Source organism: Peromyscus californicus, unplaced genomic scaffold, assembly GCF_007827085.1.
Source record: "Peromyscus californicus insignis strain IS unplaced genomic scaffold, ASM782708v3 Scaffold_4__1_contigs__length_199733344, whole genome shotgun sequence".
Classification (NCBI taxonomy): Eukaryota; Metazoa; Chordata; class Mammalia; order Rodentia; family Cricetidae; genus Peromyscus; species Peromyscus californicus.
This window is the reverse complement of record NW_026294562.1, coordinates 37,195,384-37,210,263: the sequence shown is the minus strand read 5'-3', so window position 1 is coordinate 37,210,263 and position 14,880 is coordinate 37,195,384. Positions and strand designations below refer to the sequence as shown.

The 14,880-nt window shown below is 45.7% G+C and overlaps 1 protein-coding gene across 2 annotated transcripts in view; it reads left to right on the top strand.

Annotated features, from left to right (window-relative positions):
• Dock8 (dedicator of cytokinesis 8) overlaps positions 1 to 14,880 on the top strand; it is a 203,397-nt gene that overhangs the window by 137,512 nt on the left and 51,005 nt on the right. For both annotated transcript variants that reach the window (XM_052712081.1, XM_052712082.1), the window contains 4 exons: positions 6,818 to 6,967; positions 8,124 to 8,237; positions 12,505 to 12,663; positions 14,251 to 14,390. In XM_052712081.1, the coding sequence (XP_052568041.1) occupies positions 6,818 to 6,967; positions 8,124 to 8,237; positions 12,505 to 12,663; positions 14,251 to 14,390 (563 nt within the window). The remainder of the gene's footprint in view (positions 1 to 6,817; positions 6,968 to 8,123; positions 8,238 to 12,504; positions 12,664 to 14,250; positions 14,391 to 14,880) is intronic.

Genomic DNA, 14,880 nt, shown 5'->3' with positions numbered 1-14,880 from the left:
TTTTTTTTTGGATTCTCGAGACAGGGTTCCTCTGTGTAGTTTTGGTGCCTGTCCTGGAACTCACTCTGTAGACCAACTGGCCTTGAACTCACAGAGATCCTCCTGCCTCCCGAGTGCTGGGATTAAAGGCGTGCGCCACCACCGCCCGGCAAGCTTTTTTTAAATTCCCTCTCACAAACCACCTTTTACTACCTATCCCTAACACACTTGCTGCTCATCTGGCTCCAGCTTAAATGTCACCACGTACAGAGCTCTTCTCTGCCCACCTTATCCTGGGGTAAGTGTCCCACTTTATTTTCTCCTCTTGCAGACCCCTTCATCCCCTACTGTCACTTTACACAATCTGTCACTGTTTTTCCTGTCTCACCTATGGATGTCTAGGATTTGGTCTCTCTTCATTATTCTGTCTTTAGCCTCAGCAAGCTATTTGATATGGTGCAAACAATAACCAACTACACTAATATTGGTTGGCAAGAGTATGAAATCTGTATATATGTTTACCCTACCACTGCTGTCCGTCTCCCAGCAAAACAGTGAAAGGTACGTTTATAGTTCCTCCATTTTAAAATAAGAATACTACTGATACCTCCTTGTATTTCAGTCCTAATGAATGTGAAGAGATTCAGTCATAAAAACCATTAAGAACAGAGGCTGGGGAGAGGACTCAGTGACTCAGAGCACTTGCTCCGTGAGATAAGAACCTGAGTTCGGATCCTCAGGGCCCACGTACCAGACTAGGATGGCTGCGTGTGCCTGCGACCCCAGCACTGGAGGACAGAGATAGGTAGACAAGAGCTCACTGGCCAGCCAGCCTAGCCAGATTGCAACCTTCGGGTCAGCAGGAGTCTCAACGTAATAAGGTGGGGAGCAGCAGCAGCAGACATCCAAAGCCCTTCTTAGTCCCCACATGTGTGGGGTATGTGCACATGCAGCCACACTCTCACATGCACAGGCCACACCCACCATACGTACCCCCACACAAAGATTATAAGCAGACTCCGCCTTCTTTTTATTGTGGGTCTTTTTATTTTATTGTAATGAGGATTAAACTTGGGGTCTGGCGCATGCTAAGCAAGCATTCTATTAGCAGCCTCTATCCCCAACACAGTATTTTTCCAGTGTTGCTAACTGGAGATGCAGAGTGAAGTGATATTAAATAGAAAAGGTGTAAAGTCACAGATGAGGAACGACTGGGACATGGGTGGTGTTGCTTTATGTATTGGGTTCCTCCCTCTAACATTAAGTGAACAGTATTTTTAAGAAAGGGGAGTAGAATTTTTTGTTTTCTCAATGTAAATCCAAGGTTGAGAAAGCAGCAATACTGAGCAATCAGACAGAAAGAGGAATAGGGTCAAAGGAAATGAAGGTAACCGCACATGGGGAGGAAGAAGGGCATGCTGTGCCCTCAAGTTAAGAATCTAGCTGCTTACTACAGAAAGAGTCTGAGCATCCCCAGGCCTGTCTGAGAACGGTGCCAGTGCCCGGATGCAGACCCCAGCATCACACAGGAGTGTCCGACAGAACCAATGAGATTCTTCAGATCCTTTCCCTGTGGGAGTGGAGGAAACACCATGCACTGACCTGTCGTCCCAGGTGATCTCAGGGCGCACCTGCAGTAGACTAGTCCCCACCACCTCTACTTTGTGAGTCCTAACCATAGCTAAAGGGCTCTGGGGGTTTGACCAGTTCAAAAGCAGATCTTAGTCTACAAACCAAGCTGGTTAAGGCTTATGGCCACAGCTTGCCAGCCTTTGGCTAATAGCATCATCAGGGTATACATGAGCTCTGTGGTCTGGCACAAAATGGACCGGCAACAAAACTCACTCCCCTCTTTTCCTTGAGGCACAGGAAGTGTTTGAAAAACCAAACAAACCTTGTCTGGTAGGTCCTGCTTCTGTTGCGGTCTCGCCCGACATCCAGCTTCCCTTTATCTGCTGGCCCATGATCCATCTCTACATAATTCATAAAATAATCCCGAATTTTAAGCCAAAGTTGCTGATTAAAGAAGTAAAAACTAGATCTGCCTTAATTAAAGGTGTCTCGGTTATGAACTCACACATTTGCACTCACCCTTCATCTAACTGCTCTTAGATCTCGGGCAGCACCATGCTTGCTGGGAAAGCGCACAAGTCCCTGAGGAACCAACTCAAGCCCAACTACTCAAGGCTCCAGTAGCAACTCTGCAGGCTCTCGAATCTGTTGTTTGTTGTTGCTCTTTTTCTCTTTCTCTTTTGGGGGGCCCACCACCCAGCTCCCAAATAAATCACACACAGAGGCTTATTCTTTTTTTTTTTTTTTAGGTTTTTCGAGACAGGGTTTCTCTGTGTAGCTTTGCGCCTTTCCTGGAACTCACTTGGTAGCCCAGGCTGGCTTCGAACTCGCAGAGATCCCCCTGCCTCTGCCTCCCGAGTGCTGGGATTAAAGGCGTGCGCCACCACCGCCCGGCAGAGGCTTATTCTTAATTATAAATGCCCAGCCTTAGCTTGGCTTGTTTCTAGCCAGCTTTTCTTAAATTATTCCATCACCCTTATGCCTCTGGGCATTTATTGTTTTCTTACTTACGTAAATCTTACTCTCACTCTGTGGCTTGCTGGGTGGCTGGGTGGCTGGCCTCTTCTTTTCTTGCTCCTCTTCTTTGGCTCCTTCTTCCTCTCCTCCCAGATTTCTCCTATATATTCTCTCTGCCAGCGCTACCCATCCTTTTTCCTGCCTTGCTATTGACCATTAAGTTCTTTATTAGACCATCAGGTGTTTTAGACAGGCAAAGTAACACAGCTTAACTGAGTTAAACAAGTACAACATAAACAAGTAACACATCTTAAAATATTCTACAACAGAATTCATCCTTGAAACCCTGTGAGACCCCTGCTTATCCCCATTGCACACACCAGGGCTACAGAGATTTGCCAGCCTGCTCAGCCAGGGGTGGGTGGAGCCTCATTCTCTGATGCTCAGGTACATGTTCTTCCTAGTCACTATTTTGCCTCTTTGAGAAGCTTGGACTTTCAAGACATCTTCTCAGTCCATCATACTAACTGACAATGGACTAACCTATCCTGCTCAGGAGTCCTGTTAGTGCTGTGTGGGATGGTGGATATTTGGTTCCCCATTATCATGAGCTCAGCCTGAGTGGTTCGACAGAGATCTTATAGCTCCATTTTAAAGACAAGTTCGTGTAAGGTATAACAATGACTCTGTCCTTCATATAATCCCAGTAGCAGCTGGCACCCCTTAAAAGAGAAAAATAACATCTGAAGTAAATTGAGCATCTTACTGTATGTATGCCAGGCACTGTTCCCTTTAATCTTCCTAGAGCCTTGAGTCAGGGTTCTTATGATTCTGAGTTTGCAGGTGGGGTTAGGGAAGAGTGGTGGCCAGAGAAGGGCCTCCAGGTCTCTCTAGGGCTTTGGCAGTACCGCTTCATTGCCCGTAACTACAGGGGGCTAAGAAGCACAGAAAGGGTGTAAGTTGCTTCCGATCTGTCATGTTTCTTACTAAGATTTGTTTGACCCAAGGGAGAGAGACACATACAGTGACTACCCCCGTCTCCTATCTCTAGGACCCCCTTGTGTGACACAGATGACGTAGTTTACGAAAGCTCACATGGATCGAAGCACTTGAGTCGGGTTGGTCCCAATGCAGATCCACCAATACAGCAGATACACAGGGCTCTACAGACTGGAGCACTCTGTCAGGGTCTCAGGTGCTGAGGAGGATGTATCACAAGGCCTCTCCCCAGAGTGTCTGCAATGTTAACAGGAGCCAATAAAGATTGGTGAGGCACTCGGGGTGCTGCAGATGCCTGAATCCTTTGTTTATCTAGGTTCATTCTGAAGACTCACAGAGAGGGGACAGAGCAGTTGGGGCATGGAGAAATCTAGAGGCAGAGAAGGGGGTCCACATGACAGGACCACTCTGTAGCAGTAGGGGTGACAAATGGCCGAAACTTTCACCAGTGATCTCAGGCTACAGCCTCCCATTCGCCATTACAACGCGAAGCTGAGGGATGGAAGGGGAGGGACCATTGCTACAGTGTACAGTCACCTAAACATTCGCAGATGGAGAAGGGCTGTGGTCGAGGACCTGGAAAGAACATTGATCTCAGACCCAGATGGGGCCCTCCGTCCTCCATGCATTGTTGCATCCGTACCTGGCTGATGCTCAGAACGCTTGAAAAGAACAACTTCCTCCGGGCTTAAGCAGCAGAGGGCAGTTTGACGCCTCCAGCTGTGCTGGCCCACCAGGTGCTAATGAACAATAGCTTTGTCACAGGAGCCGGTACACTTGGTTCTAGGGTGCATTGCACACTTTTAATGAATGAACCCCTGTGTGGCTAGAAACCACTGATTCCGCCCTCGGAGGCCCGGAGGTAACTAGGTGACCCAGTTCCTCCGGACATGCCATTCTGCACGAGGGGGTTCTGAAAGGTGTCCATTCTCAGAATGGGCCACAGAGGCCAATGTGGGAGAAATTGTTTTTCTACCTTACCAAACCCTAAAAATGATAGGCTGAGCCCCACTGATATTTCTTCTGGATTCTTCTGTGGAGAGCCAGGGATACAAGAGCTGGCAGGTTGCTGACAGTCTGGCCAGAGGCCATCAGTGGGTAGTACGGTATTGTGAGAATTATTTATTTGGTTGTGGGATGGCCAAACTCAGCAGGCAGGAGCCGAATGTAACAATAAGTTCAGCAGCCTGGCGCTAGGGTGGGTTAGCCAGCAGAGGATCAGGATTGGGGTCACCTGAACAAAGAAGCCTTGTCCTCCCTGGTCCTTGGCTGGGAGTGTAGTGAGAGAGATACTTTTGTTGAACAAAAAAATGGTGCCCTGTTCCCACCCCTTGTTCAGGTCCTCTTCATGGTGCTGGTGTGGGTCTTTGGGAATATGGATTTGTCTGTATGTCTGTGTGTCCTGGGTTAGACAGTCCCCTTGGGTTAGGAGAAGCCATGTTCTTACATTGGATTGGACATGCTTGGGTTGCATGAACTACTCAGGGGGGCATTCTGTGAAACATGGATCAGAAAGCTGCCTCTGTCCTTCCCTCATGCGCTGCCTCCTCTGTGCTTGTACTTTGTCTCAGTCTTGACGGCTTTACATCTCAAGAAACAGACTCTGCCCTTAGTGTACAAAAGGTCCTGTGCTGTTCTTCAGAGTGGAAGCCAATTTCCAAGACTCTGGATGGGGCAAAATGTGGGTGGGTTAGCTTCCAAGGAAATCGCTTTTCTGTTGTTTGGTTTTTATTTTATTTTATATTTTTGCTTTTTTTTTTTTTTTAAATTGGCTGATGTTTTTGCTTGCTTGTTTTGAGGCAGGGTCTCACTGTATAGCTCTGGCTGACCTGGAACTTACTGTGTAGACCAGTCAGACCTTGGACTGGTAATAATTCTCCTGCAGCCTCCACTTGAGTGCTGGGATTACAGGGAAGTACCGCCAGGCCCAGCTGACAGTCACTTTCTGCTGTCATGCTCTGACTATCCTGTACAAACTCATGAACACGATTTCAGGATGTCAGCCCACAGCCATGAGAAGTCCCAGTGTAGTGGATACTTTGCCTTTTTCTGTGACAAAATGTCCTGAGGAAAATAAGGAAGAGAGGGTTTATTTTGGCTCACAGTTCAGGGATACAGTCCATCATGGCGGGGAGGTCTTGGTGGCGGAGCTTGAGGCGGCTGGACCCAGCCTCCGCTGTCAGGAAGCAGACAGGAATTCTTTGCTCACCTCCCTTTCTCCATTTTTCTTCAGCCTAGAAACCAGCCATGGAGTAGTGCTGCTCACAGGGGGCAGGACTTCCCGACTCCGGTTGACCCAATCATGCCCGCGGCTTCTCTCGGGGTGATTTCTGATCCTGTCAAGTTGACAGTCAGCAATCACCAGCACCCCAGCCTTTCCAGTCAGGCTGCCCAAATAGCTCTCAGCAAACTCACCCAACTGTAAGACTCAACTTCTGATGCCAAAGGAATATATTGACCCTGGGAGCTCCTGGACCAGGGAGAACCCAAAAATTCTACATGATCTAGATTTTAAAATATAGTAGGAATTAAACTAGTATCATACTAGTTATTAAGTGATTAATTGATTGGTGGACTATAAGTTAGACTTAAGAAACTTAAAATATCATTTTCCCTAGAAGCTGAGCGAACATGGACCTTGTAATGAGACCCATCTCAAAAATATATATTTATATCCTCCAGAGGCAGTGTTCTACATAATGATTAAATTTCTAGATAGCCAACATAATCCTGATCAGCCCATAATATAGTTTAAATTTTAATTTCTAGAAGCAGAAATTAACTTCATGCGAACTATAGAATTGCGTCTGGAAAACAATTTTGATTTTAAACTCAATATAGAAGGGACATTTCTCCCTTTTTCTCCTTACTGAAGTTTCAGGAAAAGAAGATTTTATATCCGGACAGCATTATAAAATGGTTCCTTTGTGTGTCCTGTGTCATGTACTATAACAACCTGTGTGGTTCTGGGAACTCAGCCTCACTCTGTCTTCCAGGATGTAGGCTGCTGGGGGTGGGGGTGTCTCCTGACACTGGGCCTAACGGCTAAGCTCCAGGTTCTGTCAGGAGCATGAAAGGAGCCCCTAAGGAGGGGTCAAGAAGAGGACACTCTGGCCACCTCCAGCCGCCATGGCAACCATTCTGTGTGTCAGAAGCATTTTGTAGTTCAGAGGCAGCTCGGGCACCAGGATCACCAATAAAGTATCAGAAAGTCCATTGTGAAAGAGACTTCTTTCAAGCCATTCCCCTTTGGCACAGTGTACAAGCAGGTCACCAGCCTCCGTGTTGACATTGTCCCCTTCCTCCATAGGTGAAAAGCATGGCACAGTATGTACACAACCTGGATAAACGTGACAGTTTTCGGAGGACGCGTTTTTCTGACCGCTTCAAAGATGACATAACGACCATTGTTAATGTGGTCACCTCGGAGATAGCAGCCCTTTTAGTGAAACCCCAGAAGGTAACTGTGTGTCTTCACTTTCTAAGTTGTTTAATAAGCAGAGAAAAATAAGCCTCATTGGAAAACAGTAGTTAAAATATAACAACAGTTAACATACGCTGGACCAGCCCGTGAGGTGTGGCTGGGGATAGCCGTAAAGAAATTACAGTGTGGTTTATCATTTAAATGATTTTATGAGAGAAAATACTTTCTCTTGGGAGACACAGCCTGAAGTCTTACGGAGTAAATAGGGATATTGACTACCTACTTGGAAAGGGTTTCAAAAAATATTTTTTTATGTAGACAGAATGATAATAATGCCAAGTTTGCAAAATGTCAAGTATCAGTTGGTATGATATTGTACCAGTCTATAACTTGAAATCGTTTCACAAAGTTTTTACACACACACACACACACACACACACACACACACACACACACACACGCTGACCTGAGTCCAGTCCCCCAAACCTACACGGTGGAAGTGGAGAACCAGCTCTTGCACATTGCTCCTGACCTCCACCTGTGCACCGTATTTCACACTTAACCACCACCAACAAATAAGTGAACGTCGTCCAGATTTATTTACTGGTTTTTTTTCGAGTCATGGTCTCGCTATGTTGCTCTGACTGTCCTGGAACTCACTATGTAAATCTTATAGATAAGAGCACTGAGAAATAATATAAATAAATACATAAATCTGAAAAAAACAAACAAAAATAGACTGGCCTCAATTCTTGGAAGAATCCACCCTCCCAAGTGTGACTCTGAAATCTATCAGGGCCGGGCGGTGGTGGCGCACGCCTTTAATCCCAGCACTCGGGAGGCAGAGCCAGGCGGATCTCTGTGAGTTCGAGGCCAGCCTGGTCTCCAGAGCAAGATCTAGGACAGGCACCAAAACTACACAGAGAAACCCTGTCTTAAAAAACAAAAAACAAATAAATAAATAAAATTTCAAAGCCCCAAATTACACATATAGAATAGGGTTGATTATATACTTATATATGTACAAAATAAGATGAGTGGGGGAAAAAATACATCTAAATGTTCAATGTCACCCAGAAGGGTGGTGGGCCAGTTTACTAGGATCTTCCTCTCAGAAGGTCCACACCAGGGCCCTGGGAGCTCCTGTCCAGGACCAAACAGTATGATCTGTGATTCTGTGCCCGTTTTAAAGGAGAGTGAGCAGGCGGAAAAGATCAACATCAGCCTGGCTTTCTTCTTGTATGACCTTCTCTCGCTCATGGACAGGGGCTTCGTCTTCAACCTCATCAAGCATTACTGCAACCAGGTGAGTGTCTCTGGGAGCTGCCACCTCAGCCCCTTCCCCCTGACTGGCTGCTGCTCACTGTTACAGGGTGTTGCTTCATTCAGCGTGACCCTACACATGGTGGACTTTCACTCCATCTGTGCCGTGTTCAAGCTCTCCAGCCACACTGAGCGCCTGGATTCCTGGAGCGTGTATCACAGCAGTCAGCAGGCCAGTCTGAGGAGACCCAAATTGCTTAGTGACATTTCTCCCAGTTAATGTATACGAGAAGTTACAGGACGATGTGTTTAATCTTGGATCACAACATTCAAGGTCTGGGACTGGGAAGATGGCTCAGTAGATAAAGTGCTTGCTGTACAGGCGTGAGGACCTGAGTTCGGAGCCCCGGCACCCACCTCAGTGCTTACCTCAGTACTCAGTGCTTACCTCAGTACTCCCGGAGACAGATTGGAAGTAGAGATAGGCAGAGATAGGCAGAGCCCAGGGGCTTGTTGGAAAGCACACACACACACACGCACACACACGCACACGCACACACACACACACACACACACACACGCACACACACACACGGAGGGGAGAAACCAAAATATAAGGTTTCTTTTCACTTATTAGGATTATTCAATTGTGGTTATGGGGTTCTAATGTTTAGAAAGCCGATGAAGCCAGGTGGTGGTGGCACACGCCTTTAATTCCAGCACTTGGAAGGCAGAGGCAGGTGGATCTCAGTGAGTTCAAGGCCAGCCTGGTCTAAAAAGTGAGTTCCAGGACTGTTACACAGAGAAACCTATCTTGAAAAAAACCAAAAAAGAAAGCCGATGAACTGAGAGATTGAATTCCCAGGAGCACAAAGCATGTATTTTTTAATGCAGCACAACAACATATCAGTGTTAACTCTTCCCCAGAGGTCGTTTTGTTTTGAGACAGGATCTCACCATGTAGCCCTGGCTGTCCTGGAACTATGTAGACCAGGCTGGCCTCAAACTCCTGGAGATGGGCCTGCCTCTGCCTCCCAAGTGCTGAGATTAAAGACTTGTGCTACCACACCCAGCTTTCTCCCCCAAGTGTTGAGTGTAATTCTCTCTTGAGGTTCCCCTTCAGAATGTCCTAGCAATAAGAACATAAACAGCAGTTACTGTGGCTGCTCCTCTTCTTCCGTGTCTCTTCACCACAGCCACCATGTCCGCTGCTTGTACCACAGCCCCACAACTGTCCCCTCCCAGGCTGTCATCATCACCATCATCACTCTCCATAATTAGTGATGTTACAGCTTTACATACTTCTGTTTCTAGGGCTCTCCTCTCCTTGTTTGTAGAAGGCAAGGGCTCTCCTCTGTGGAGCTTTGGGGGCCACGGCACCTTATCCAGGAGAAAGGTGTGATGAGGAGAGGCAGGAGAGTCACCGGGCTGCAGGAGCGGAAAAGCCGTTCCCAGTGGGACCATTCAGAGGCTTCCAGTGAGGGGCCACCGCCCTGCAGGGGAATCAGGAACGTCTGAAGAAGAGTGGCCAGAGCTCAGGCTTGTGTGTATGTGGGGCGTGTGTGTGTGTGTGACAGGTGAGGTTGCTCTGCAGCACCGTGGGGAATCTGGGTCAGAGAGCTGGAGGGCTGTAAGCTCCTCATGACTACAAGGCTCTACCTTCTCAGTAGGAAACAGCTGGGCAGTGAGGGTGCAGGAGCTCTGCAGAGTAGGTGCTGAAGGCTGGAAATCTGGGTTTGAGCTGCTCCTGACGCTTTGGTTGAGAGCCCAGCCTTTAACAGCTTTAACAGCGGAGCCGTCTCTGCAGCCCCGGAGCTGCTCCTGAAAAGGGAATACAGGAAGACGATGTCTTTGTAAACCCATCGTTGTTGCTCAGTTTCACACAGGAAATGTGACGCAGCCACACAGAGGTCTGTAAGGTTCTTGGCTTGGGACTACTAATGCACAGAACTGCACAATGAGCACTTCGCAGATACTGTTAGTGCCTACATAATTTAAAACACTTAATAAATTGCTCCTTAGTCCACCTTAAATTCTGGTTAAAACTATCAAGTGGCTAACTTCAATCCCAGCATTCACAGAGGCAGAGGCATGCAGATCTCTGTGAGTTCCAGGCCAGCCTGGTCTATGTAGAGAGTTTCAGGACAGCCAAGTAAAACCTTGTCTCAAAAAAAAAAGGGCAGAAGATCCCTATCAAGTGATTTCTTCTTAATTGAAAACTGTAGAGTATGTTATAGCTAACAAGAGGGTTAGCATTCTAGCAGTATTATTAAATAATTCAGCTGCAATGCTTTTAAGTATTAAGTTATATATCAAACAACTAATGTGCATTTGAGATTACAAATAAGGCATATTTTAAAGACTTATTAATAATTCCTTAACCTGCAGATTTCTTATTTGTGAGGTTAAAGTAGTTTGAATTCCTTTCTAAAGTTTCCTTGAAGTCTTCTTCCACTACATAAATGCATTATTTTATAATTGTAAAATAAAAATGGTCTTTAATGCTTTCAAAATTTCATTTTAAAATTGATAGATCTATTAATATTTTTATTAAGAAATTATTTGACCCACAATACTTTTTATGTTTGGTCAGGTTATTTTTTTCAAATATCTGAAAGTTGAAGACATTTGTGTCCTAACTAAACAAAATTATCTGTTTTAAAACTTTCTTGGGGAGTCTATTCATAAACTTCCCTGCTTGAAAATTTGAAGATTAATTCAAACTGACAAATTTTAGGATGGTCAAGAAAAGAGAGCCCTCTGGATGCTGGTGGCATATACCTTCAATCCCAGCACTCAGGGAAGCTCAGGCAGGTGTATCTCTGTGAGTTCAAGGCCAGCCTGGTCTACAAAACAAGTTCCAGAACATCCAGGTCTGTTACACAGAGAAACTCTGTTTTCAAAAAGAAAAAGAAAAAAAAGTGATTTTAATATGAGCTCTTTAAATACTATGGAGATTTTGGTAATAACTATTAATATATGTCATAAGCACTGATGATTTTTAAATTCTTTTAATAAAATATGAAATTCTCACTGTCTAAATCCACATGGGGCACGGGATATCAGATTTATTGTTAGAATGTGTTTTGTTTTATATGTAACCATGTTCAAAACACACATATAACACTTAATATTTGTCAACACACTTTCAGAAAAGTAAATCCTAAATTACTAAGGTTTGTATCACTTTATTCTGTTTCTCATATTTATTCAAATCATTATAGGGAATTACTTATTTTTCATTAGAAATTCCCTTAAGTGCTCAAAAAAAAAAACCTATTTGGGGCTGATTTTCAAATAATTGAATGTGTAAAGTCAAGTTTGGTGTGTGCTGGTGTGGTGACATGTGTTGATTCTAAGGCAGTGTGTACACATCTTAAGAGTCGACACAGAGATGGTCCCTGGCTTATTTATGTAACACCCCTTTCCACCCAAACTATCACCCCCTGAGTTTCCCAAGGGATGTCCTGGGTAAGAAGAGAATCCTAAGGAGGCGTCCCCATCCTCCACCTCCAACTGCCTGCCCCTGTGGTAGATCCCACCAGAATAAATAACAGCGAATACTCAGAACCACTGGGTTCCAGGGCACTGTGTGCATGTCAAATACAAGGCCATCTGTTTTCAAAGCCTTAAGATGCACACAGGGAAAGGTGATCCCAGAACAGCAGGGCATGAATAGCTGTGCAGGAAGGGTCGTTTTTCTTTCAGGATGGAAGTAAAGCCACCCACAGCACACAGCCACCTGCCCTGCCCAATGCCTTCCTCAACTGTTACTTTGTCACTTTTTGGTGGCAGTATTTAGCCTCTTAGACACAGTAGAGCTGTCAGAAAATGTGTTCAGTTGTGCTCTGCTGAAGACATACGTATCCCAAGCTTATTTTCTTTTTTTTTTTTTTAATTATTTATTTATTTATTTATTATGTTTACAGTGTTCTGTCTGCATGTATGCCTGCACGCCAGAAGAGGGCACCAGATCTCACTACAGATGGTTGTTAGCCACCATGTGGTTGCTGGGAATTGAACTCAGGACCTCTGGAAGAGCAGTCGGTGCTCTTAACCTCTGAGCCAACTCTCCAGCCCCAAGCTTATTTTCTATACGTTTGCTGTGGCATTGATTAGACACTGTGAGGCGGGGACAAGAGTTCTCATTTGGGGCTGCTGACTGAGGCTCCCAGAATGACGGCTGTTGCTCAGATTAACCTTTGCTCAAATTGCTATCTTACTGTGCTGAGAAAGAACATGCTAGTGTCTGTTAAACTCGAGTCCAGTTATCCTGTACCAAGCATTTCTTTCTGTGTATTTCCTTCCAGCTATCAGCCAAGCTCAATACCCTTCCAACGCTCATCTCCATGCGGCTGGAGTTCCTGCGAATCCTCTGTAGCCACGAGCATTACCTCAACCTGAACCTCCTCTTCATGACTACTTCAGATACCGCTCCAGCGTCTCCCAGCCCCTCCATATCCTCCCAGGTCATCCACTAAGCTGTTTTATTAATTACCTTAGTTCCATTATGCATCGCCTATAAATGTTGGTCTTACTAGTTAGAGTAAAAATCAAGCTATTCAAACCAGAACAATTGATCCAGATATGGGCAGTAGGGCTACCCTGAAGCTGTAGCATCTGATCATTGACAAATCAAGTAGTTTGGCTCCAAGATCCCTCATGAGGCTAACTATATAGGAAGGAATCTGTAAGCCTGGAAATGAAGAAACTTAGATAAGTCTCAGGCCCTCTTTTGTCGGCATTAACTGATTATTATACAATCTCTTATGTAAATACAGGTTTGATATATTTGCAAGTACGGGGTTCCAAAGTCAAGTGAGTTTTGGAAACTCTTGGTTAACCTCGCTTTTTTTTTTTTTTTTTTTTTTTTTGTCAAAGGGCTTAGAAAGGAAGAGGTGCTGGAGAGGGAGGGTTATGAGAAGTAATGATTCCCAACATGATTTGACAGTGGAAATGACCTCACTCCCCTTCCCCCCTAGGTTTCTTGAGGAATTAGTGTCCTCTAGAAAACCCTTAAGGAAACATTATTTTGCAGTCACGTTCTGTATGTGGGAAACCAATCAGATGTTCAGAGCAGCAGGCAAGATATCCCAGGATAGTATTAGATTCCATTCTGCTGTATATACTTGAAACTAGCACAAAGGTGAGGCTTGTCTACTTAATCTCTTGTTAATGTGAGGCACCTGTAGTTCCAGGACTCAGAGGCTGAAGGGGGAGAATCGCCTGAGCCCAAGAGTTCCAGATCAGCCTGAGCAATGTATGAAGGCTCATTTTTAATAATATTAATAATAATAATTGGATAGTAAAAATAAGAGGAAGTTGGCTTAGCTATCTGTTCCGGATGGTATACTCGAAGTTAGCTACATGACCACCATAATATGACTTGGGACACACGTGACTTACAAGGACCAATTCCAATGCCTGCTGTAGTTTGTTCTGTGGAATGAGTCCTATGACCTCCCCATGTTGACCTCGCACCTGGGTCCTCTCCCCACATCCGTCTTCTGGCTGCCCCAAGGAGTTGACAGGACCCTACCCAGCAAAGCACAAGGAAGGACTTACAGAGACACTTAATCCTGCTGCCCTGGGTGAAGGATGCCATGTTCCTGGAGTAAGAACACAGGACATGAGTGGCCTAGGACTGCCAGCTGCATCCAGACAGTGTGCTCAGGAAACCTTGAGAAAGGGTGCTGAGAAAACAGGCCATAGCATGGGGCCGGGTTCAGTCCTCATTTCTCTGTCTACATTTATCCTGGGCTGTTTGTTCATCTGCAACTTTTGATACCAGGTGAGAATGGAGGGATTAACTGGTTTTCTTTTCTTTTCTTTCCCCCTTGTTTTGCTGTTCTGGGACCCCAGCGATGTTAGGCACATGCTCTCCTGTTAAGCTCTACCCCAGCCTGGTTTCTCCACGGGCCCTGTATACTTAGTTCTCATATTCGTGTTGGCCAGTCCGTGCATGCACTATCTGGCCAGAGCTCTGTGAATGCAAGCCAGGGCTGTTTTGATTCCAGTTCTTAACACTCATCAAGCTGCTGTTTATATTTCGGTAGAACTCAAGCTCCTGCTCCAGTTTCCAGGACCAAAAGATTGCCAGCATGTTCGATCTGACCCCGGAGTACCGACAGCAGCACTTTCTCACGGGGCTCCTCTTCACAGAACTGGCTGTCGCCCTGGATGCTGAAGGGGACGGGTAAGTGTCTGACACCCAGAGTGGCGCTTGAAGGGAAAAATATTAACAGTTTCCAGTTCAACTTCTTATGTGTATAGCAAGACCCCAGAACTTCACCACTGCTGGTTCCCAGGAGAAGCACTCCTGTCTTGATGGCACCCATGGAGTATGGAGGGGAAAGGGGATTAGAGGATCCATGAAATGACCTTGTTTTTACAGCACTGAGAATTGAACCCAGAGCCTCACACACTGTAGGTGTTCACTCTACCACCGAGGCTCATTCCCAGCTTAAAATGACTTTATTTTGGCGGGCAGGGGGTTTGAGACAGGGTTTCTTTGTGTAGCCCTGGCTCTCCTGGGACTCTGTAGCCCAGGCTGACCTCAGACTAAGAGATCCACCTGCCTCTGACTCCTGAGTGCTGGGAATGAAGGCGTGCACCACCAAGCCCATCTCAAAAATGACTTCTTAAAGTCCCTGTTTGAGCAGAGTTTACAGAAAATGCTTTGTTAG